Source organism: Pelodiscus sinensis, chromosome 3 (genome assembly GCF_049634645.1).
Source record: "Pelodiscus sinensis isolate JC-2024 chromosome 3, ASM4963464v1, whole genome shotgun sequence".
NCBI classification, from domain to species: Eukaryota; Metazoa; Chordata; order Testudines; family Trionychidae; genus Pelodiscus; species Pelodiscus sinensis.
The window spans coordinates 25,759,212-25,785,642 of NC_134713.1; the positions used below are offsets into that span (position 1 = coordinate 25,759,212).

Consider the following 26,431-nt stretch of genomic DNA (forward strand, 5'->3'; position numbering starts at 1 on the left):
GTCTAAAATAGTATTTTTTTCTGTTTTATAAAGGTAAATTACCAGATAAAGCTCTGATCCTCCTGTGTTTAGTCAGTGAATTCATAGTGCTTCCAGTTATGTATGTCCATAAGTGTTTGCAAAAATAGAGCCTTACTTTGTAAAAACAAAAGGCATTTTATAATTATTTTCTTCAAATAGTTCTTTTTTTTCAAAATTGCATTAGATTTGGGGGAAGGAGGAGGCTGCATAGAACATAAAATAGCCAAACAACTTAAAATACTTTTGTATCTGTATTTAACTTGAAAGTTTCATGCTGTTCATTAGGTGAACAAGGAAAGGGTTCATAGTTCTATTTGAACAGAAATATAAATGCCAAGATTTCCTACCTTCTAGTGATGAAAGTTGCTGCTCGGCTTCCAAATACAGCTGAGAAAAGATTGGTCTGGGAACTAAATTGTTTGAGCGGAGAGAGGCCTCAATAGAATTATGCAATACTTCTTCAAACCTGGTTGTCTTGAGTTGTCCAGCATAAGAATTTCCCATCTTCTTATTCAAAAAAAAAAAGAAGAAATAAACCACGTTTCAATTTTAGTTCACAGAGCTAGGAGATCACATCACGCAGGAGGCAAAGCACAACATTTCTCATGAAAGAGGAGCACTGCATTGTCTACCCTGAAAGGCAGAAAAAAAAAGAAAACTGACAGCAGCAGCCACTAAACAGATCCTGCTGGTAAATGACAGGAAGTTATCTAAGTAACAGCATTCTGTAATTCAACAGAAAGGCAGCAAGGTCTGGCACCTTTTTGAAGATGTTGCTAGAAATTTGATTCTAGTAATTTCCTAATTTAACAAACTACACAGCAATTCAGGAGACACATTTGCAATGGTCAGTAATCTTAGCTGTCAAACAACCTTTGTATTTTCCATATTTCAGACAAAATACATTTTAAAGGTTCTTGTGGATAACAGTTATGAATATGTGTATTGACAAATCCATGACCAACATAACACATGCATAAAATACATGGTTACAGATGTTTAATTACTCTTTTAGAAGTGTCCTCTCCAAGGGAAAAATTTTTTGCTTATAACTAAAATCCAGTCAAAAAGCATGGCTGAAAGTATTGCTGGCATCTTTTCCCCATTAAAAGGAGATTTAGACAATGCATTTCCTTATAACATTGCACCAGTGTTTTAGAACAAGAGTCACACAAGTTGTACATTTGATTTGGAATTTAATCACATTTATTATTGGTAAAGCCACATCATTTGTTCAGCTTTTATTGATACATAATAGTCTAATCCAGTGAAATATTCTAGTAGTTTACTTTCCATATAATCAATTACTGCCTGCTTTCTACTGTGAACAGGGTGAATTGGTCTAAGGTAAAGGCATGTCCGCTTTCTTTTTCTGCCACAAAGTAGCTCTTGCCCTGGGCCCCACAAACTTTCCCTCCGCTAGTAACTGTGAGCTGAAAGCATGAAATGTTTCCTGTTTGTGGCAGTAATTCCTAACCACTGAACTGCCCCCTCTCCACATTGGAAATAAGGCTGTTGGGGAGTAGCCTCCAGGAATCAATCAAGAAAAAAATTACTTTGAATGAGTTAAACGTATCTTCATTGAGCTGCTGTCTGTGTATGACAGTCTGATATGTATATACTTTCCTGTGTATATTTAGTGTTGTATGTAGTTTTACTGGTGTGGGCAATTTGATAAGCACAAAGGACCACTAAGGAAAGCACGTAACATTCATGCACAGTATAATGAAAACAAACAATGCTGACATTTCTCTCACAAAGAAGTACACACATCCCCTCAGTCCACTCACTGACATTATCAGGTGAAAATAGGACTAGAGAAGACTTCAGTTTGTCGTGAGGCTCCACAAATGGTCTTGGGTAAGCTGCAGAGCTCCAAGGTTATGTACACGGCTTAAAGTGAGGGCTGGACATATCCCCCTTCCTCTGCTAAAAGCAGGACAACTCCCAGCTTGAGTAAACTGTATTCTCCCTAGGCCCACCCCAGGTCTCCCTTTACATCTGAACTGGAGCAACAGAGCACCCCCTCTTGTTGCAGGCTACTTTAACCTCTGCTGCACCAAACACAGCTGCTAACAATGAGGAAACTGCCATTGCTGTCCTGATGGTCTCTCAAAACCAAGGTGGATTCAAAAATGAATTACATTACACATTTTCTACTTACAGGTATAAGGCAGCTACCATTAATGAAGCTACCAAAAGATGAATGATATTTCCAGCCCATCCCTCAAGCCTCCTAGTTGTTGGTGTAGTTACCTACATCTACATAATAGACTTTAAGAAAATAACATGGAAATAAACACCTTTTAACAACAGTGTTATCACTTTGCTCCTGTACTGAACACTTTCCCCCCAAACCAGAATCAAGACCTATTCTGATTAGATTATAAATGTCTGGCTAGAGACCTCTTTTCACAGTGAAAAAAAGCCAGGCACTATTTGAGTGCTACATGACATTCCCACAATCCTGCAAAGCAAATACATTTTTCTAGGAAAGGATGCAATCAGCCTGCTTGCACCCAATATTTACCCACCTCCAGAAATTTAAATCTCATTCAGCAATCATCCATTTTATAAATATTTTTCCACTGAGGGTGTTCGTTAATGAAAGAGACCTTTAGACTTAAATTGCAAGTTCTGTAAGACCAGATCATATCCACTTAGGAAAATTTTAGAGACACACAACCCAGTCCTGCTCCCACTGAAGTGAATAATAGAGAGCTCATCACTAGAATGGATCTGGAATGGCACTTTGTCAGCAAGCACTAGTTTTGACAATCTCCAGTGTGGTCATGCTGGGGTGTTAGAGTTTCCATGAACTTGGCTTTGTGTCCTTTCCTAAGCTCAGGGCTTTGCTCTAGATACTGCTCCAAGAGAGCAGGTGCAGGTAAGTGGGGAGTGGGTGGGGTCTTAGCTCTGACCTGCTCAAACTCTGCCCACTCAAAAAATACCTATTACTCTATTAATTTGGAATAGAAATATTTGTGTCATTAAATAGAACGTAAAAATGTATCCTCAGCGCTTTCATAGCAAGTCAGCCAGTAGAAGGAGCAGAAGAAATTCCATCTTCAAGTCTGGGAATACTTCAGAAAACACCATCACAGACAAAAATAAACTAAAAAGTCTCAGAGGGCTAGTCGTGTTAATCATATAATCTTTGGGGTTCCCTCACACCCAGACCTAAACTGACAAACCCCAAATAGCATACCCCAAAGCTTACAAAACTGAGCCTTTATGAGAGTGGGGCAATAGCCCCACCAAACCCGTAGGCAAGGTGGGGGGGACTGCTTCGTGCCCCCTAGAAGCAGTGGGGCCTCAAGTAGAAGGGGCAGGGCTGGGGCTGGGAAGCCCTCAGTGCCACCCTAAGAGCAGCATGCCTCCTGCAGGCAGGCTCAGAGCTGCCCGGAGTGCACTATATGGCACGCCAACAGTGATTTGAAGGCCCCAGGGCTCTGGTTGCCACCACTGCCACAGTAGCAACAGCCAGGAGCTCAGTGCCCTTTTGTATCACTGGTCCTCGGGGCAATGTCCCACTTGCCTCTCCCTCCCCATCAGCAGACAGGCATGCGATGGTGTCTTGCATTTGCACCAGTCATGCAATTATGGGGTCCTGCACAGCTTTGTAACGTAGGCATGATTACTTTTTTAACTCAAAAGCACACTGCTGTTATTGCTAGTGAGGCTCTGTACTGCCCTGGAATCAAAATGGCACTGCCTTGGATTTTGCCGCAATATGCAGCTTTTATGGCATTTGTGGGTTACCGCTGGTGGAAAGAGCTGGGAAGCCCTTCAATGCTGTTTGGGCAAATGCAGTTATAGATTCTGGACTTGGCGTGGATGTGCTTTTCCAGGTGCTTCACAACATCACATTAGGGTTGCCAGAACACCTGGTCAAAAATGGACCCAATTGGCACCAGTCTACAACACTTACCAGGCTGTTAAATGTCCTGTCAGAGGTCCAGTGGGGCCCCTGGCTCAGGCCAGATTCCTACCTGCCCTAGCTTCATGCTGCTTCTGGAAGCAGCTGCTCCAGAAACAGCAAAGAGACATGCACTGGCACTGTGGGCTCAAGGATAGCACACAGAGCCTCCAGGCCTTTCTGGCCACCCATAGGCCTAGAGGCTATAGGGACCTGGCAGCCATTTCCTGGGAACCACAGTAAGCACCACTGGGACCCTGCACCCAATCCTCTGCCCCAGCCTTGAGTTCCCTTCCATACCTAAACACTCTCCTGGAGCCTGCACCCATATACCTTGCACCCCAAACTGGAGCCCCCTCCTGTACCTCAATCCCCTCATCCACAGCCCCATCCCAGAGCCCACACCTTCAGCCACAGCCCTCATCCCCCCCCCCCCGCTCCTCAACCTTGTGTCCCCACCCAAAGCCCTCTCCTCCACACCAAACCCCTCATCCTTGAACAACCCAGAATCCATACTTCCAGCCAGAGCCCATCCTTCCCTCCACACACTCAGACGCCCTTGGCCCCAGCCCAGAACCCGCTCCTGCGTCCCAAATCCCTCATTCTCAGCCTCACCCAGAGCCCATTCCCCACACACACCCCCGAACACCTGTCCCAGCCAGAGCCTCCTCCTGCATCCCAACCCCTCGTCTCTGGCCCCACCCCAGAGCCCGCAATCCCTGCTGCAGCCCACATCTCCTCCACACCCCAATGCCCTGTCCCAGCTCAGAGCCCCCTCCTGAATCCCAAATCCCTCATTCTCATCCTCACCCACAGCCCATTCCCTGCCCATCCTCCCCCACACACCCTAAACACCTGCCACAGCTCAGAGCCACCTAGAGACCCTCATCTGCAGCCCCACCCCAGAGCCCACACTGCCAGGTGGAGCCCTTACTCCCTCCTGCACTCTGACCTCTTGCTCCAGCCTAGAGCCCTCTCCTGAACCCTTCTAACAGGGGCCTGCACTCCCAGCCCAGAGCATATATCCCTCCTTCACCCCAACTCCCTGTCCCAGCTTGGTGAAAACGAGTAACGATAGGGAAGAGCAAGCCAGGGGCATGACTTCAGAGCCAGGGCAGGGCTGGGGTGGGGCAATTCTCCCAGCTGCTTGAGGGAGGGCTTTTAATACTATGGCTTAAGCCAGGAGTGGGGACCTTTTTCAGGTCAGGGGCCACTGACCCAGAGAACAATCAGTTGGGTCCTCAAACAAGTGAAAAACAACAACAAAGACCAATCCTCAGTGAGGTGGCCCCCGGCTGAGAAGGAAAAATACACTCCCCATATTCCTCTCACACACCAGAGCCTAGTGGGGCCCAGGCTAGTAGATTTTGTGTGCTCCAGCCATGCAGGGATCTGGTGAGGGTGGGGGAAGCTGGATTACCAGCATGGGCTCTCCAATGCTGCAGGGAGCTCTGAGCATTGGGAGGCCAGATCCAGGCAAGCCATGGGCTGCATCCAGCCCCTGGGCCTTAGGTTCCCCACCCCTGCTTTAAGCTACGAAAGCATTGTTTCTTACTAATTGGAAGATGGCTGACATCCCTTCCAACTAGCAAGGCCTTTTCTTTTAAACTTGAAAGGTTGAACCCCATTCACCAGATTGAGGTACCTGAGTTATCAAATGCTGACCCCTGCCTCTAGGCAGTGATCAAAGTGACCCCCATTTTCCTGTTCCACAGCCCAGATTTCTCTCTCTCTCTCTCTCTCAGCTACAAGCGGGTGGCACAGGCAGAAGTTTCAAATGCCTGTGAAATTCCAAGCAACAATTGGAGACAGTGACCAGATCAATTGACAGGGCTTGTGCAGCAGCAGGATAGCCCAATATCCTGGCTACAGATAAATCAAAGAGAAGCTCTCGATCACTTTGTCAGTCGCCATGGAGAGGATACGGAGGGAAAATGCTATCCACTGCTGCTTAAGCCCATGGTAAGCAGGAGCCTAGGACCACAATGAGACACATCAGCTTCAAAGAAGTAGATGTTACCACCAGTGAAGCAGTTCAGACAATATAATGGGATCTCTCAGACAATGTTGCCTTGCATGTGTAAAGATATCTAGCACAGTAAACCAGCAAAGAGCCATCCTAAAAATGGGAAGCAGTAGGAAGAGGTTTATGTGACTCCAAAGAGATCAGCACCTAACCTCCAATGCTGGGATAATCAAAATTCCTGCAGCTAGGGGTGTTGGTGCAATATGGAAGGAGATGCATAGCCACTCTGTTTTAGGGTCACTATTCCAGTGTATCAGGGAAGAGACTTAAGGTCAAGTTCAACTGCCCAGTTTGGTCTTTTTTTACCCAGACCTTGAAAAAGGGAACCACTTGCATTAGTCTGCATTGGCCTTTTCCCCAGGTTTACAAAGTCAATTCCTTCTCAGCCAGGAAGCCATCCTTGGGCTTAATCATGGTAGCATAAGGAAAAGACTGTAGGAAAAGGAGATTTAGTCAAAGTACACACAGCAAGAAGATTCAACTAGAATTCCCATATTTTGTAAGATCAACCAAAGCACAAACCTCACACTACAGGTTCATACAGCATCCAGCATTTTGGGGCTCCAATTCTACCATAATGTACCACCACAATGTAAATATTTATATTATTACTACTACCTCTATTTGGAAATCTTGGAATAGTGACTTTAAGACAGAAGGTGCCATACCAGACTTGATCAAGGAATGTATATTTATTAGAATTCATACTGTGCAATGAATGCAGCTATTATTGAGAGGGAAAGGGAAACAGTCAACATAAATAAGAAATTATGAACTACACAAAATTGGTAAGAGAAGCTAAAGACATCAGGGGGAAATATGGGTAGCAGCAATAATGACAATAAGGAGGATTTTAAGTATATTAGAAACAAAAGATATCCTAACCATGGTATAGGCCCATTAGTAGACAGAAATGGTAAAATTAGAATAATGACATAGAAGGGCAGAAGGGTTCAATAAATATTTATTCTGTATTTTGAAAGAAACAGGATTCATATCACATGAGGATGATCAGTCCATTAGCAACTAAGGATGTTATTAAACTGTATCTACTAAGGAAATACATTAAAGGGCATTTATTAGGGATAATATCAATCAGCAGGCCTAGATTACTTGCACTCAAGAGTCCTAAAAGAGTTTGCCATGGCATGGAGATCTTCAAACTAACACTGGCTGGTCTTCACACTGAGACTGGATACATTTCTGGAAGGTGTGCTTTAGTGCAACGTAAGTTATTGAGCTCAATACAGGAGGAACACAGTGAAATGTAATGGCTTGTGATGCACAGGAGGTCAGTGTAAATCAGGGATGGACAATAATTTTAGAAGTAGGGACACTTCACAGATTTTTGAAGTGGCAGAGCTTTGGGCGGAAGGGGCAGGGCCAGGAAACTTCCCATGCTCCCCTGCCCACAAATCCTGATTGGCTTGAGGGTAGGGGAGCACGTGAAGTCTCTTGCCCTCTCCCCCCACCCTGCAAGGAGTGCACTGCACCTAGAGTGAACTGCCAGCTGTTCTAAATAACTGGCAGTTCGCTCTAGGCACTGTGTGCCCTGGCAGAGTGTGGGGGGGGGAGACTTAATACATTACCCCATCCCCAGGTCTCAACTGGCCTGGAGGCAGGGGAGCGGCAGGGCAGCCAGATCAGCTGACTTGTCGGGCCTTGCTCACTCCTGATGTAAATGATGTAAAGGTCCCTTATGGCCTAAACTATGAATTTATGAACAAATGTAGTAATTATATTTTGGGAAGATTAGGTTCAAAAGTGTGTTACCACAAATCATGCTTTTGGACAGGAATATTTGCATGAGCTTTTTGGTTCTAACAGGCCCACAAGTCCCAGGACAGCCAAGCAGAAGCTGTCTCTCCCCAACTTCTGCCTTCCCACTTTATCCCCAGTCCCTTGCTCTGACTCCACACCACCCCTTCCACCAAGACCTCACCCTGCCCCTTCTCCAAAACACCTCCCCCTACTCACTTCATCCCCCCATCCCTCTATTGCTCATTCATTAAGGCTCTGGGAGGGAATTTGGGTGCAGGAGGCGACTCAGCACTAAGGAAGAAGTTTGGGGGCAGGAGGGGTTTTACACTCCAGCGAGGCAGTGCTCGCTTCAGGCGGCTCCTGGAAGTGGCTGGCATGTCCAGTTCCTAGACTCCAGTATGGCCATATTGTTCTGTGCACTGCCCCTGCCTACAGGCACTGCCCTTGTAGCCTCCAGTGGCTGCAGTTCCCAGACAGTGGGAGCTGTAGTGTCGGTGCAGGGGTAGGGTGCAGAGACACCCTGGTCATCAATGAGCTGAACATGCTGGTCACTTCCAGGAACCACGCAGAGCCATGGCAGGGATCAGGAGCCTGCCTTAGGCCTGCTGCACTGCTGACTGTACTTTTAGTGGCCTATTAAAATCTCACAGATTGGTTTCATTAGCCACCAGAAGATCGATTCTGATTCTGGGAGACTCCTGGCCAATCTGGGAGCGTTGGCAATCCTAAATGACAAGTGGATTGGCTTGTGTGGAAAGCAAGGTGTGCTGCTCCCACCCTCCCCTTTTTCCTGGAGCCTGAGGAGAAGGGTTTGCAGGAGAAGGATTACTGGGTAGGGAAGGTAACCAAGACTGTGGAGACTAATGCTCTATGTGCACTATCTCTCCTGGCAACCCACCAACCGTGAATCTGCAGAAAGGGATTGAATCTGTGGGCTGTGTCAGTCTTCTCACTGGAAAAAGGGAGAGGAAGGAGAGCCCCTGTAACCATTAGCCCAGTGGTAGGCTGAACATATTATCCCAAAGGGAAAACAAGACACTACTGGGTCAGTGTGAGACAACCTCTGCCTCCAACCAACCTCAGGTCCCTCTCCTGGCTGGACCCTGCCCCCTGCATACAGGGCTGCTTGAGTCCCCCCCCCCCCCCCCGCACATAGGGCCACACCAACTTTCCATCGTCCCCTCCACATGGACACAGCCCAGGCCCTCCTATTGCCCACCCACATCTCCCCTCCCTCCACACCAGAGTGTGGGCCTGGTGCCCACCACTGCCTGCCCACACACACTGCCAGCCAAGTCCCCCACTGCCCAGCCATGCACGGGTCCGCCCTAAGTCTCCCTTTTCTCCTTGAATGCCAGCGCAAGCTGCTATCCTAGCCCTGTTTCCAGTGCAGGACTAGAGTTGCCACATCTCCCTATCCAATTGTTCCTTCATGCCTTGTTAGGGATCCTAACCCACTTTTTGGCAAAATTATGCTTTTGTTCCATTTGCTCTTGGCAACTGATAATTAAAAAAGTCAGGGCATCTGGGACAGGGTCCAAAAAAGGGACTGTCTCCAAAAATGGGACACATGGTTACCCTATCCAGTGCTTAGGGCCCTATCAATTCCCTCTTCTGTCTAATGAGAAGGGATTTGAACTTGGTCTTCTCTTCTGTCAGTGAGTGCCTGGTCTGTGGTCTAGTCTGAAGTGGAGATCTCTCTCAGTTGAAGCTGTCCATTGTGTGTAGATTTTTAAAGATGCATTAGGGAAGAAAGAATGACTCGCTAGTCCAGTGATCAGGGGGCACTCTCCAGAAAATGGAAAACCATATTCAAATTTCTTCTTATCTGGTGTGTGGGCAGAGGAATTGTACCAAGGTCTCACACATCCCAGAGGAGTTCGCTCCCACTGGGCTAAAGATGATAAGGGAGATGGTTGCCATATCCATGCACGTGTCTGAGCTAACTTGTAGGCAGCAGTGAAAGTATCTTAAAATTTCTTACGGGTACTGTCCTATTGTAACCCAGATCCCTGACAGCTCTTTAAATGACTCCCTACTGGCTTTTAATGCAGCTCAGCCAGCTCTTGATGAAGCTGCGCACTAGGGTGTTTACTTTCACCTCTGCCTATAGTATAGGGTATAGGCATGTAAGCAACTAGTCAAGTAGTCAACTATTCAATAAGCCTAGGCTTATCAGGTAGTAGAGTCACTACTCAACTATTCCCTTTCCCACCCCCATTTCCCGCACCTCTGTATCAACTACTCCAATAGCTAATTACACACTACTTAACATCGCTAACAGGGTCCCACATGTGAAATGCTTCATTTCAGTAAATAGGATAATCCCCATTGAAGCATTTGCATGAGAGAAGTGCCAGCTGTCAGATATCAGGCAGCCTTGTTCAGGCCCAAGTTGCTTAGTTACTTACTGGTCCACATGCAGCGCTGAAGGACTTTAGGTGTCAGCTCAGTAGGGGTTTTGAGAAGTTGGGATTTTGGAGCCTTAAATGGGAGTTAGGCACCTAGGTCCTTTGGTGGAACTGGGACCTACTGACTGAAGAAAGTGGGGTTGTGGAAAAGAGGTAAGTGGAATCTGGTTCTATTTAAGTAGAATCAGATGTTCCCCAAAAATACAGGCAGGAAAGAGGAGAGAAATGGTATCCTTGAGCTTTTAAAAATACAAATGAGAGAAAATGCACTCAGGATGTTTACCTGTGGACTGCAGTTATATAATACTGTCACAGTTAATCCCAATAAATCCTATTATATTAGAGAAAGGGACAGTGTCTAGAGATTTTTTCATTTTACACCCTTTCTATTCTAGAAATTAAATATGAACATCTAAAGGATCCATTAATTACAACATATCTGATAGGGATTGGTTTGCTTATGCAAAATAACTGAGAGCTCAATTATAGTCAGCCATCCACATCATTAACTCTCTTCGCCCCCCTCCCCCCCCACACACACAAATGCATTGTTTCCAGTTTGACTTTCAGAGATGCCAAAGTGAGAACTTTCATCCCCAGAGGCTGTTCTTTAAGTCAGGACTGAGACACAACAGCAGACCAGTGTGAAAAAGCTGTATGTCCACTCCCTTTGTTATCCTTGTCTCATTGACAAATCATGGGAGTCATTCTCTGGGCATACCCATTAGCTTCTTTCTCCAGCACAGAGTTATGCACAAAAGTGAAGAAAAAGGAACTGAACAGAATTAGACTTAGGTTGTGAAGCAGAATTATGGTGGGAGTCATAAACATTGATTTTTTAAAAAAAAAACCTCACATTAAATATTGCATGCTGATCAAATTATATTCCTGTGACTAGATCTATTACAGCCATGTACAAAACCATATCAGTTCTCCTCACCAAAAAAGAAGCTGTCACTGGCAGACCACAAAATTGTCATTCGCTGTAGTTCTCTATGATGTGGTTTTATTTGCTTGTACAAGGCTATGCACAACTGCAGTAGAACTTGTTGGAACATTTCCACTAAAATGAAATGTTGGCAACATATACTGGTTCATGGAAACTGTATCAGTTTCCATTAAACTTCTGTCTCCAATGCTTTTACAAGGAGAAAATCCAAGTGATCAGGAAACTGGGAAACTCTGTCTGATTTGCTATTATCTGCGACCAAAAATTTTGCACTGAATCAGACAGAGCTGGGACTCGAACCTGACTTTTGCACATCCTAGGCCAGTGCCCTAACCCAGTCCTTCCTCCCCCTTTCACAAAACCATTCCAAATGCTTTGTTTTTATTCCACTGTAGTATGAGAACAAATTTTGAAACTGACAAGGTTGCCATCAAACGGAGTTGTCATCCACTGGCCAGCTCAAATCTATATAAAGAAACTGTAGAGCTATTTGTAGACACTTAGGTTCTGTGCAGGCTTAAGCCCAACTTTTTAAATGTAGCAATTTGCTTCAAAAGTCTAATGAAAAGATCTCCTTTTCCACTTAGGAGTTAGGTTATGGCAATTTGCAAGGCACCATGTCAGAACTACATTTTTAAAAGCAACATTAAAGTTTTAACTTCAAAAAAAGAGCCTAGAACTTCCACAGTACACTTTTGTAACAGTATCTTGGAATTCATACCTCTCCAATGGAATTAGATCAGAAATTGTTTCCTAAGAGTACCAATTTGGAAAGTATCTCATCACTGAACATAGAGCTTGATGATCAAGGCTGATGACAGGATACAGAAAATAATTCTACCTTCTCTGTCCAGCCAAGAACAGTATTGCTTCTGTTTCCATAAAAAGATATATGCTGTAAAAGGACTGGTCTGATCTCTGAGCTGCCACTTTCTTTGCTGTTCTTTTTATTTTTAACTCATTTGTTATTTTTGGTCCTGAAAACTAGTTCAATATGAAGCCTGGATTTCTTCTGCACTGAAAGTGATCCGATAATGATTTTCTCTGGTGACTCATGTTTCTAGGCAACAGAATCTCCGAACAAGAATTCAGAATGGGAGTTGCCAAGCTTTCAAGTACACCATGTAGAAGAGCTTGAAAGGGTGAAAGAGATTATCAGGCTTTCTGGCAATTTTGGACTAAAAATAAAACTATTTCAAGGGCAGTCTTTAAAATTAGTGTCCTTGCCCACTCCTGGGGTGAGAAAACTAAGGATTTTTTTTCCCTTTTACATTTGCTCTCTTCACAGAGACTAACATACAGGCTGTTGCAATAAATATGTAACTGTCCATGCTAGGTTTGCTAACGAAAAAATGTATCTGCTTGTTGTAACCTAATTGTTCTCTGTGCCTTTAAAATCATCCTAAAAGTTCCATATCAACGTGGAAGACCTGTTAGGAAAGCAGTGTTGCCACTCTCAGTCAAGGTATCAAACAATTCACAAAAGGCAACGGGCTTATTTTTTGCCATAAAACCAATTTTTATTTTCATTTTTGGCAACTGAAACAGGAAAAAAATTCAGTCCAAAAATCAAAATCTTTTGAGCTTTGGCTGAAAATTTTCATCTGGGAAAAAAATTAATTAGGTTTTTTTTTTGGCGGGGGAGGGAGTTGTTTTGGTTTGTTTCTTGATGGGGCTAATTTTTCATAGTACAGACAGTCCCCGAGTTACGCGGATCCGACTTATGTTGGATCCGCAGTTACGAACGGGGATTTTCTCGCCCCAGAGGACTGGAGCGGCGGGACGTCTGGTCCCGCTGCCCGCCTCCTCCATGGCGAGAAAAGCTGCTCCCCGTCTCCCTGGTCTGCTGGGGGAGCCAGCAGACCAGGGAGACGCTGAGCAAAGCAGCGGAGGACCCGGGGCCAGACCCGTGGCCGCTTCCAGCTGATCTGGAAGCACCACGGGTCCGGCCCGGGTCCTCCGCTGCTTTGCTCCGCGTCTCCCTGGTCTGCTGGGGGGGGACGCAGCTAGTGGTAGAGCAGGTGGGGCGCTGCCGGTTGGTCCCGCAGCACCGCTCTTTGGCGCTACTGGACCAACCCGGCAGCACCCCAGCTGCTCTGCCCCAGGAGTCCTGATTCAGCCACTGCTGATCAGTTTCAGCAGTGGCTGAATCAGGATGCCTGGGGCAGAGCATCTGGGGTGCTGCTGGGTTGGTCCAGTAGCGCCTAGGAGTGGCCGTGCTACTGGACCAACCCAGCAGCACCTGAGCTGCTCTGCCCCAGGTGTCCCCAAGTTAGCCGCTGTTGAAACTGACCAGCGGCTGACTACAGGAAGCCCGAGGCAGAGTTGCTCTGCCCCGGGCTTCCTGGAATCAGCTGCTGATCAGTTTCAGCAGCAGCTGACTTGGGGACGCCTGGGGTTCTTAAGCTGAATCTGTATGTAAGTCAGAACTGGTGTCCAGATTCAGCCGCTGTTGAAACTGATCAGTTTCAGCAGCGGCTGAATCTGGATGCCAGTTCCGACTTACATACAGATTCAATTTAAGAACAAACCTACAGTCCCTATCTTGTACGTAACCCAGGGACTACCTGTAACCCACAAAATACCTTCAGGAAGTTCTGATAAAAATGAAAAATATTTCATTTTCATCTAAATTTTCTACAGAAACAAACCACTGTTTCCTGACTAGCTCTACAAATAGCCAATACAAACAGCTCAGCTATGATAATGCACAAATCCAGCAAGCAATACATTAATGAAAAGATATAATCATGTATTAGTTTTGGTTTTCCTGCCTGAGGCATTAATGGAAATTCACTGCAGAGAAAGTTGCAATGCTACAGCTTCTTTTCCTTCTATGGAGAACTCCAATTTACAATCTGAATCCTTTCATTAATTAAGTATGAATGACAGTTCCCTTTTAAGATTTAATTTTGGTCCTTTATAAAACTTAATTTATAAATAACAACCTGCTTTGAGCCTGAAGTTTCTCCTGGCTAGACCCAAGCCAGAACGGAATTTATTTGAAAAATTTGAATCAAGAAATGCAAACCATTCTGAATTATGTAGAGTAGAAATTTTGATACATATTCAGTTTGGAGGGGGGAGTTCTGTTTTTGACCTCTCCTCATTTGTAATAAACCTTGCCATACAAAGTTCAAATGGGTCTTAACCATAAATATTTATTGAGAGCTCACATAATAAACTACTTTTACAAGTTTACTTCTACAAATAAGAATTATTTTAAAAATCCAAATTGGGGAACTCTGTTGGGAGTATTATAATTTTTTCCTGTCTGGGAAAAGTTACAGATTCTGTTGAATTTGTGGAAGTTATAATCTGCAGAAGAAACATGTTTGTTGACAATATAACTTCTCTAAATCCCACATTTTACATATCACAGAAGTAGGAAGCTCAGTAGCTAAGTCTGAATTATGTAAGTCTTAATAGTGGCTCTCATAGCAGTTACAAGACTCTTTAATTACAGTGTTGCATAATTTCAGAAAAAGTATTGAATGGAGGAGGAAATTCTAGGCCAATAAAATGATTTTAGGAAAACCTTATCTGAACATTTATTGAGGTTTAGGTAGCTAGTTTCTGTTTGTTTCTTAACTATTACCTTCTGACAAACTTTGTTTTTCATTGGAAACTTACTCTCAGCCCTAACTTTGGTTAAAGTGTTTTTTGTTTGTTTTGTTTTTTTGTCTTGGAATGTATAGCCAAGCATACATTTCATTCTTTAATCCTCCTTTGCTAGCCCAGCAGTAGGTCTAGGACCCACTTCTTGAAAAGCACATGTAGAGCTGGATGATAGTCCAGCATTGCAATAATACTTTGGACTAAGCCTAATATATGATATGGCAATAAATACATTTAGGCAATAGCATTACATCCTGTAGACACTTTGACATTCCTCCCAGCAGGAAACAATGTATTCTAATGCAGATTTGATTTTCCTGCAGGATCTCATAAATGTTGCAGGTGTTAATCTGGAGAGAAAAATCACAAATCAGCAGTTTCCACTTCAGTTCAATTGATATGCTTTCCTCCTCTCCCAGCTTGGGTCCCTGACCCTGTTGCCAGTCAAGCAGTTCTGCTCTGTCCCTTGTTCGGCTTTTCAGCATTGCTTTGATCAGCATCTGGCTTTTGATTAAAGAAGCTCTTTCAGAGACCACCTTCAAACTTCCTTAAAAAGAATTACACATATAGGACACACTGAGCTTGTTAAGCAGCAGGAAGGCACAAACCAATGCTATGAGAGGATGGCTGAAATAGTAGGTAGAAGCTGCATGGAAATCATTTGCATGATAATACTGGCACAGATCATACCCTTTTGCAGCTCCATGCACATAGAGTCCACTATGTGCATGGATCATCTTGCTCAAGGAAAAAAGGACTCAGCTGCTTCTAGGTATTACCCCAAACCAACCTATTCTTGTCTTCACTGAGGATACTTCAAAGGTCTGAGGAAGTAGTAGTGAGTAGGCAGAGAAGTGGGCAAACTTGGGGTGCACATTGTCCCCCCATTCAGTCCCATGGAGATTCTTAGGAAAATGTAATAGAACTGTGATGTTACAGATTGGATTATGAGAGTCCCTCCTGGATCCAAAGCCAGTGTGGCTCTCTATGTGGTTGTCCCTCAGCTTCCTCGGGTCCTACATGATCCACTAGATTTGGGGGCAGTAGTTCCTTCCAATCCTGTTTCCCCAGTGGAACACTACAAGAATTCCACATGGACAGCCTCGGAGAAGACTAAAAGTTCGAGCAGAAAGGAATCTAAAAGATCTTTGATCCTATTTTTCATGAAGCTGCTGAAGTTATAAAAAATAGTAAATATAGACAAATAATCTAAAATCAAGGCATTGATTCATTTATGAGACAATTTATATTTATAATTTACTTTAAAACTATATTGCATCAAATATAAAACGTGATCACTGTGTTTAGAATAATGTATCTTTGCTTAAAGGGCAATTACTAAAACGAAATCTCATCCTTTTTACAAACAAATTGAAAGTAGTTTTAGGTGCATCTGTCCAAAGTATCTATTTTAAGCCCCACTTTTATAGATTTAAAATAATCATTTTCTACTTTATTGAAATTCCCTAGTTTGTGGGAAAGAGCCACTCACTCAACAGCAGAAACTGACAGAATGCAGAGGATACACATAGTGCAGACATACATGAAGTTAAAAAATAACAACCCTAAGATACTGACAATTTTTAAACTCTTTCAATTATAGCATTTTAAAATACTACTTGTAATATAAAATGAGGCATAACCATGAATAATAATTAATAGTAAATTAATATTTGATAGAATCCTTTTATCACAAAATTTCCATTATGAAAATGTTACTGATACAGATAAAAATAAATGTTTGCACATAGCAAAATGCACTGTACCTTAAAGAAAGGTATGCTCCGAGATTACACCCAATGAGTTAATCCTTAGGGTTTCACATTCTGATTGCAATTCCAGAGGATTTACACTTGTGGTGACTATTAGAGACTTGCTTCATGGAGTTTTTTCCTTTGATTTAGGAGAATCTGCTGCTTCGAGTATAGGTTAGGAGCACTTAAGGCTTCTGAATCAGTGCAGTACACAACTGAACGTTCAGTCAGGTCGTCATGACATGAACATTCTTCTGGCCCTGTAGAACACAGGAAGGTTTCAAAGCTATCTGCTCTGTAGCTACAACAAAAACAAAATAATCAGACTCTCATACAACCTAACAAGCTGGTCTATAATTTGTGTGACCTCTGTGCTAGATGATAAATGGTATGACTTTATGTCTTATTAACACCGAAGTGTTTTGCTAGGTCATGTTGCTCCCAGCCAGGTACATATCAATCTGTCGGCCAAAAGTACTATTAACGTCAACATTTTTTTTAAAGAAACAGGAACATCCTTTTCCATTATGCAGATAGAAAGAGAACAAAATATTTCTATTTGTACATGACTCTATTGGGTTAAGAGAAGGAAAGATTGACAGGAGAATGAAAGTTAAATACGTTGCTGATTTGTCTGTGTCTTCTAAGTAGAATAGGTAGGAAATTAACCAGAATGTAGGTATATGGAAAACATTTTATGTTTAGCTGCTTACTGTTGGATGAAAACTGAAACTGTTTTAAAAATCTAATTTTACCTCCGCCATGGCTCCAGTTTAATGAAATACTTAAGCATATGCTTAATTTTAATTATGTTTTAGTTCATTGGAAAGAGTGACTGACGGGGCGGACAGGCCCCGCACTGATGAGCAGGGGATAGCCCAGGCCCAGCTGGCAGAGAAGGCCCCGCCCCTCTGTCCCTGCTGGGCATGCTCCCAACAGCGGCTGGGTATAAAGGCAGAAGGAGCCCAGCAGTCAGGGAGGCCCCAGGGCGAAGGAAGAGGCGAGGCCAGAGCAGTATTCTTGCAGCCGCTGGGGCCAGAGTTGCCACCCGCGCTGGACCTTGACACGGAGGAAGCAGCTGCCGACCCAGGGCGGCAGGAGCGCGCCCACAACCCCGACAGGTACTGCCTAAGAGGCGAAGGGGCCCGGGGGGAACCAGGGCGTGGTAGGAAGCAGCCCAGGGCAAAGGAGACAAGGTTTGGCTCGGTGTGTATCGGCCGGATCCCCCGCCGAGCCAGCAGGAGCCATAGACCCTGCCTAAAGGGCCCTGGGCTGGGACCCGGTGGAGAGGGAGGGCCCGGGTCCCCCTACCACCCATTTTTCCCTTCCCTGGACAAGCAAACCCCGGGCCAGGAGAGGCTTCTCAGAGTGGCTAGGCCTCTCATACCATATATGCCCTGATAGAAGGGCCGGGACTTTTGCATTGAGACTTTGGGGTGCTGTACAGGCCCGGTCGGAGGGGAACGAGCCCCTTGATGGGGGCGTACCCCCTGACAGTGACCCTAACTGAAGTCAATAGGATTTAGAACATACTTTGGTGAATTGTGACTCTTTACAAACTTTACATTTTGCATTTCTGCTACACTGAACAATGATAACAGATGCCTTAGATGGTGTCATTTTTGTGTGTAGTCCATTTGAATTCAGGTTCACTTTCAGTTTTCAGGCACAAACACAGTGCTGCAGCATTTGGATTATAAAGACCACAAATGAATCTTTGGAAGGTACATACATATGTTTGTGTGGGGGAGAAAAAGAGATTTCCATGGAACATCTTCACTGTTGTATTTAATATTTGTAAAATACTACTGGGGGAAAGCTTGTTTCAGGTTGGGTTAAACCTTTATATTGATGAAATGTAAGAATAAGTTAGTCACAAGCTCTCACCTAAGACAAAATGGTTTTATGTACACCTACCCAGGAGGTTTGAACTGGGTGGGCAGAGGGATTTCTGCTGAATATTGTTTTTTGGTAAGGGATGTGAGTGGGTGAAAGCAGAAGTCAGAACCACAGACATCCAGCCTAAAAGAGCAAAGCAAAAGCTTATAGAATGGTGTGAGCCTGAGAGAAACCTATAGTGAGGTCCTAGTTGGAGGTGTGGGCTGAAAATGCACTTGTAATCTAAGAAACTATTCCTTTTGCCAGTGGTTCCATTTGCACTCAGAGAAGCAGGGCTTTGGTAGATTCTTTGTAAACTCCATCACCAATTTCTGCTCCCACCAAGACCATCCCTAGGGCCCCAAGCTTTGATTAGCTGTTTTGGTCCAAAATGGATAAGCATATACATGCAAAACCTAAATGTTAGGCTTTTTATAACCTGTATTGTACTGAAGTATACAAATAGAAAAGTAGACCTGAGAAAGCGAAAGGTAGCCTGATGACACTGAACAACCCGTGTCAGTTGCCTATCTTGACAGAAATGTTTAAAGTAATCAATCAGTATAATTTCCATTTTGAAATATTCAATTCCATGGTATAGCCAGAAGGGACCACTTGGGTGGGCCCCAGCTTCAGGGGGAGGGCAATGATAGAGGCAAGTGCTGAGTCCCAGCACCCTAGCTCCACTTCCCAACTGGAGTGCCAGGTAGAGTGGGGATAGCCCTGGCACTCCAGCCCTGCTCTCTGGCTTGAATGCCGGTGGAGTGGGGACAGCCCTCATGCTTGATCCCCACTCCCTGGCCTGAGCACTGGTGGAGTGGGGTCAGCCCCGATGCCCCAGCTGTGGGTGGGCCTGGAGGCAAAGCATTCAGGCCCACCTGTAGCTATGCCATTGATTCAATTCTAATAATCTAAGGAGTTATTGACACAAGTGAGGAAATCTATATTTTAAAATGCTGGGGGCAGACTGGTGTGCTTACAAGAAGCACAATCATCCATATTCAAAAGAGAACTGCCCTCCTGGCACCAACCTGCCCCCTTCTCTCCCCCCCCCCCCCCCCCCACTACTTCCAAAAGGAATGTAGCATAGGGTACTTGTCCTTTTTATACTGGGCATCTCCAAAAGGCATAATGCCTTGTCTGAGTTTCTGCTGGGACAGTGCAACCTGACACTATTCTGTTACAGATCAGTGCCTAAAAGGCACGGTCAAGCCCTTAATTTTTACCCTGATAGCATCTCTTGAAATCATTATACACAGTTACTTAGATGTTCAAGTATTACATTTCACCTACAAATATTTAAGTATATAATTTACTGTTACTAAGTTGCTACACGCTGAATACTTGAAAGTCTCAGAAGGGTAGCCGTTAGTCTGTAACTTTAAAAAAACAATGAGTAATCCTGTAGCACCTTAGAGACTGACAGATATATAGTGTCGAGCTTTTGTGGGCAAAAGCCACTTCCTCAGATGAGAATACTTGCACATCTAAATAACTATTTCACCCATACATCAAATATTTAGATATCTAAATTACAGTAGAATCTTGAATTTTAGGAACACAGACCTTAAGAATGAACAGTTATATAAACCATTTCCCCCCAACATGGTAATTAGGGATAAGGGAGGGGATGAAAATAATTATATAACGAGATGACATTGAGGAAGAACAAGTCAGTATTCCCTCACAATCCAATGCATCTTAGAATTTGCTTTCCACTGTTCTGAAGGGCAAAAAAAGTGATGTCATGCACTAGACCACATCTTATGCTCTGAACCTGCTGTAATTTTGAGATGCTCCTTTTTATAAACCTTTGGATTATCTGAACTCAGTCCCCAATTAGTTCATAAAATACCATACATATAATGTGATTGAAATAATTGGGGAAAAACAACTAAAGATTTTTTTAAAGCCAAGCAAAAAAGCAAGATCCTAAGGCTAAATTCTGGCTTTATTTATGGCCATAAAATCTCAGCTATGTCAATAGGTTAAACAGATATGATTAAGGACAGAAGTCTACTCCATCTGTAAGCATGTGATTTATTCCTGAGTTTCCTGTGTTTCAGTCAAGTTGCCTTTTCCATTTCATACACCAAAAACTTTAAGTTGTGAGGGAAGGGATAAATGCCATTGCTTCTAGTCCAAATGAGTTTTGGTTACAATAGCACAGCTTGCTATTGAAGCTGCATCTTTTTAAAAGCTAATGTTTCTTTAGCACCTGAGCACTGCTTTTCCTTTTAATATTTGCCTTGTTTCAACCACACTGATTCTGCATTAGGCAAGTCCCTGCACCAGCTACTCCTAGACTATGAATATCATATTCATGGAGACAAATGTATAGTGATTTTACTGGCCATTTCTGACATGAAACCTTCCTGATACCAGTAGAAGCACAAGCAGATCAACCCATTATTATAACTGTATGACCTCACCTGGGACTCCTGATGTGTTGAGCTACAGAAACTGAACCATCAACACAAGTAGTACAATTCAGCAGAGCATTTGAGCACATGCTTAAGTGCTACTGGGACTTAATATATGGTTAAATGCTTTGCTGAAGAGAGATGAACTTAAGTACACATTTAAAGTTAATCATGTGCTCAAATGCTTTATTGAATCAAGACCTTAATGAAAACAGTACCATAAAAGACTTTGTGCTTCATTTTTACCATTTATAGTAAAAAAAAAAAAAAAGGTACTTGATAATGGATTCCACTTACACTTTAAAATGAGCTTTTCACAAGTTTATAACATCTAATGTAATTTCTGCCCTTTAATAGCCAAATTCTTAAGCAGAACCCCACCTTTATTTTTTAGAACTTTCAAAACTACCCCAAACTGTCCAGCAAGATTCTCCATTTAACCTTTATAACATGGCTCTCCTATTTGTGTTGCACATTATTTATTCAACTGTACAACAAAGATACCATCTTAGTAAGAAATAAGACATACCTGTTATAATATAGCTATTACCTTCCAGCTGCTCATAATTATTTATATTTGTTAGCAAGATAATTTTATATAATATGTTGCTCTTGGGCCAAAGTGTATTTCTAGATACATAGCTAACTTTCACATAAAAGATAATGAAATATCTATATTTAAAAGTTACCACTTAGTTACACTACAGACAATACTGCCCAAAGCCTATATTGGGCTCAAAATATTGTACAGACTTTAATTTTATTCTCCCTAAGCACACAGCACATTCTCAGAATGTTATATTACTTTTCTATATTTAAACCACCTGACGGCGGCGAGAGTCCTGTGGCACCTTATAGACTAACTGAAGTGTTGGAGCATAAGCTTTCGTGGGCAAAGACCCACTTCGTCAGATGCATGTAGTGGAAGTGGGTCTTTGCCCAGGAAAGCTTATGCTCTAACACTTCGGTTAGTCTATAAGGTGCCACTGACTAACACCGCTACCCCTCTGATACTTGACACCTGACTGTGTTATTTGCACCCCAATCTTTGTGGGTCAGGAAAGGTATTTGATACAAGTCCTCTGTTTCCCCAGACTAGTGTTCCTTGTGAGCTTTATGCGTGTGCAGCTGGTCAAGAAAAATTCAGCCCACCCAACTGATAAGCAGAGTGCCCACAGCTAGGTTGGTTCTACTGGTGATGAACATCCACACATGCCTGGGTGCACATAAAACATTTATTCCACACATGGATGGAAAAAATACACACATAGACAGAAAAAGATTAGAGGGAGCATTGCTCTAAACCAGTGAAAAGTAAGAAGCATTTTATTAAAATATTGTCTCATTGTGAAATCTCTTGTAATAGATATTTTTTATAAAAATAAAATTTTTATAAAGCAATTTGGCATTCCAGTGCCACATGCAAAAGGACACCAGAAAGAAAATATAGACTGTTGCATACTTACTAAAAACCAGTAAAGTCAATAAAATGGTATCTGTTGAAAAACTCTTTTTAAACGCCCACTGCCCAAAACTTCAACACTGAAAAAATTATAATAAACGGGGTCATTCTGACCTAAAAGCAAGCAAAAGACTTATAATTATTGTACCAGACAATGATGAATCATACTTAAACAAACCTCCCATTTATTTTCAAGAGAATTCATTATTAATCAGACACGTTTTATAACTGTTTTTTAACTGGTACAACTATGCCAATTGAGGGAAAAGCTCGCTTTTGTCAGTACAGTATTGGGGCACTTGAGTTAGTAATAATCGCTTTTTTCATTACCAATATTACATGTCTGTAGAGACTTCTGTAAACACTGAAAATTAAACAAACCAAAATCAAAGCTTTTTCAATCATACTGGGCCTGCCAAATAAATAAAAACAAAAATCTAATCTAATGTAAATGCCCAAACAGCATTTTAAAAAAAAAGAGGCCTGCAGCATTACCACTATTCTTATAACCTTTAATGGTCCTGACTTTGTCTCAAGTTTTCAGACAAGTGAATTTTCTTTGCGTCTTCTGTGTTATTCCCTGAAAAAAATGGGAACCTCCCCAGTTTATTTAACTAGTATCTATTTAAGCACTTTAAAAAAATCAGCTGTTAGGCAGTAGGCTAGTCTCAACTTTAACTGTGAATGTTAGGAGCCATTAGGAAAGGGATAAATAATACAACAATAAATCAAGGAATATCAGATTTGATACGCTACTAGTTCTACAGTAAAAATAAATGGAAAAAAAACGTTTAAAGTTAGGCCTTCTTTTGTACAGGAAAGGAATCAAAGATGCCAAACCTCGAGTTGTTTGCTTTTTATTTTCTTCTTCTCATACCAAAACATGTGTGCAGACATGTAGAGCGGTACAGCATTGCTATTCATTTGTGTCCATTAAGACCAGGCTGATCAAGTCCCTGCGTACAATCTGCTGCCATCTAGTAAATTATCGGCATCTAGGTCTGACTGACCTTGGTTGTGTTGCATTATTTTCCTTGGCATCCTATCATCAATGTCTTCTGCAGTGTCCACACCATCAGAATCTCTTCTGTCCGCAGTCAGTCCTGCATGATTTCACATCCTTCTCTCCTTCCAGCTTCATTTGTCTTAAATCTTACCACTTTATATCTGCCAACTTGCAAAAATCTCTCATTTCTACTGCCTCCAGCCTTCTGGTGTCAGCATTTTTATTTTAGCTCAACTTTAACTCTAGACGCTGGAACAGGAGCCCACTAAATACGATTTATGATGCTATCAGGAAGCTATTTCTCTAACAGAATTAATATATCATAAAACACTTGATAATAAAATTAACTAGGGTAATGCCTATATTATTGTCCTGTAGCACTATTGTTCCTCTATTCTTTACAATTAAAACAATTTGTTCAGAGGGTTAGCTATAAATCTACACCTTAACCAAAATAAAAAGAAGGAAAAAAACTCCCTCAGGGATGAAATACTCCAAGGCTACATCTACACTGCACGTGCGTCCTTGCACAAGTACATTTACAGTAAGGCATCAGCACAAGAAGGCAGTGTGGATGGGCAACAGGGGTTCCTTGTGCAAGAAACCCCTATGGCTAAAATGGCCATCAGAGCTTTCTTGCGCAAGAGAGCGTCCACACTGCCATGGACGCTCTTGCACAAAAGCACATGGCACTGTGGACATGCTCTTGCACAAGAACTTTTGTGCAAAACAATTGTTGTGCAAAACAGTTCTTGTGCAAAATGCCTGCAATGTAGATGTAACCCAAGAGAATTTCTTGTCAACCTTTCAAAGAATCCACCTGCAGCCAAAGTTCTATTGTGCAGGTATTTAAGACTGAATTCCATAATTGGTCTTTCATTCATACAGGCCCAATCTTACTTCTGTTGACTTCAACAGGATTTGGATCAGTCCTTAAATCATCAGGAGGCCTCTGAAAAAGAATATTCTAAACTCCTCTATGGACTGGAAGGAATCTTTGTGCAATGACTAATTTTTAGAAGGAAGCATTACTCTGAATTGCTACAATTCCTGTCTGCCCCTGGGTTATGCTGTCTCCAGCAATTCCCCAATTGGAAAAAGAGTATGAATAAACCTTTTGAAGGGCTTGTACTTCATTCTGTAAGACAGAGATTCTCATGGGGTAGGGCGAGGGTTTTCAAAGCCAAATATGTGGTGTGTCAGGAAGCTGCCAGGTCAAAGTTTCAAACCCCAGCTGCCTCAGTTCTGAATCATGATTCACTGAAGAGCTCCATTGTCTGAGAAAAGAAGCCAAATAGAGGGTGGAAGGATGGAAAAGTTAGAGGAAATGAAATGCCACCTCTGCCAGAAAAAATGTGTTGCTGAAGTTTGACAAAGAAAAAAATCTGGTGGTTTGGCATTATTTTGTCCTTTAGAAAACTAAAAGCAAGAGTGCCTGTTCCTTTAAATGTTTGTTTATTTTTACAACTGTATTACAAATGGCCAAAGCATTATGTGTTTAGCCATCAATGCATTGTCTATGGACATTACACACATCAGCATGTTGTGACCTCAGATGCCTTGTACTGTACAGTGTTTTAGAGGAATATTTTCTCATGGGCTAAGACCCCAGTCCTGTAACTGAATCCATATCAGAAGACTCCATCTGGCAGCTGAAGTCTATCTCACAGAGTTACTCTGAGGAGAATTAATTGTATGATTGAGAGAGAAATATATTTTAGTTTCCCATTTTTTCCCATTTTATTGTTGGCTTTTCATCCCCTTAAAATGAGTTGCCAAGTTACTAAATTTTGATTCAATGTTTTATTTCGATATTTGTGTGCAGTTAAAATGGTTCTGTCTGATCAGCTGGCTGGGGCCTAATTCAGGACCATTGGGAAGCCATGTAAGGCTTGATTTACAAGAATGGTTGGGGACATTCAGTGGTCAATAGAATCACCCTGGATTTGCATCACCAAAACATTTATATCATACTGTGACCTCCACTGAGGTTCCCTCTGCTAATAAATTCTAAGAGGCATATTTGTCTACACCTAAGAATTAGATCAAGCTACATTGCTCAGAGCTTTGAAAAAACATGACTAGGTCGACTGAATCCCCCATCTGGACACTGCTAGGTCAGTGGAAGAATTCTCCTGTCAACCTAGCTACCAGTTTTTGGAAAATGAATTAACTATATTGAATGAAAAAATCCTTCCATCGATATAAGAAGCATCTACACTACACTGCATCTGTAGTGCTGCAGTTGTGCCATGGTAGTGCTTATAGAGTAGACAACCTTAGTCCTATGCTGCTTCATCCTCAGGAACTGAGGCCTCTATAAGGCCTTCCAGTTTCTCTCAGCCTGGAAAGCAAGATATTAGAACAGGAAAGGGAATCACAAGCTTGGACCACGGTTACCTGATTTTAGGCTCTCCCTCTTTCCTCTGTTCCTACTCTCTTTACAGTTTCTGCATTGTCATACAGCCATCAAGTTTAAGGTCCAAAGGGACTATTAGATCATCTAATGTCTCCTCCTGCACATCATAAGCCACTAAACCCCATCCAATTAACCAGGCCAAATGACAGTGCTGCAGTGGAAGGTGAAAACATACCATCTAACCCCCTTCCACACAGTGGTAAACATCAGCCAAAAGATCTGAATTTAAAGTACTCCCCTTTCCTTTGTCGTGAGCATCTGCATCTGTCATACTCCCAGCAAATGAGGAAAAAAACTGAGAAAGATATCCAGGCACTACTCAACTGTAGAGCAGTGACTTGTGGGTCTGATTCTGAGAGGTGCTAAACAATCATAATGTCAGTTGTGAAACTCATTGCTGAGGATGTTGTGAAGACAATTAGGAAGATAGGTACATCAGTGGCTACAGACCAAGATGGTCAGAAATGCAACCTCATGCTTTGGAAAAGCCTTAACCTCTAACTGCCACAAACTGGGTGTGGATGACAGGAGATGGATTACTCAATAAATTGCCCTGTGTTGTTCATTCACTCTAAAACATCTGGCACCAGCCACTGCTGGAAGACAGGACACTGGAATAAATGGAGCATTGGTCTGACCAAGTATGCACATTCTTATGCTTTCAATGGGAGTTCCAAACAACAACACTCAGTGCTCCCTGTAAGCTGTTTGTGTAACCACTGAGGAGAGATTCATATGCCACCCAGCTGATTAGCAGAGCACTCACAGCAGCAATTGGCAAAAG

The 26,431-nt window shown here is 42.8% G+C and overlaps 1 protein-coding gene across 1 annotated transcript in view; it reads right to left on the reverse strand.

Moving 5' to 3' along the window:
* The window catches only part of GREB1 (growth regulating estrogen receptor binding 1), a 155,236-nt gene that overhangs the window by 95,857 nt on the left and 32,948 nt on the right, over positions 1-26,431 (reverse strand). Inside the window, exons 4-5 of the mRNA XM_075923479.1 lie at positions 16,472-16,719; positions 369-528 (exon numbers count right to left, since the gene is read on the reverse strand). Of these exons, the coding sequence (XP_075779594.1) occupies positions 369-525 (157 nt within the window). The 5' untranslated portion in view covers positions 526-528; positions 16,472-16,719. The remainder of the gene's footprint in view (positions 1-368; positions 529-16,471; positions 16,720-26,431) is intronic.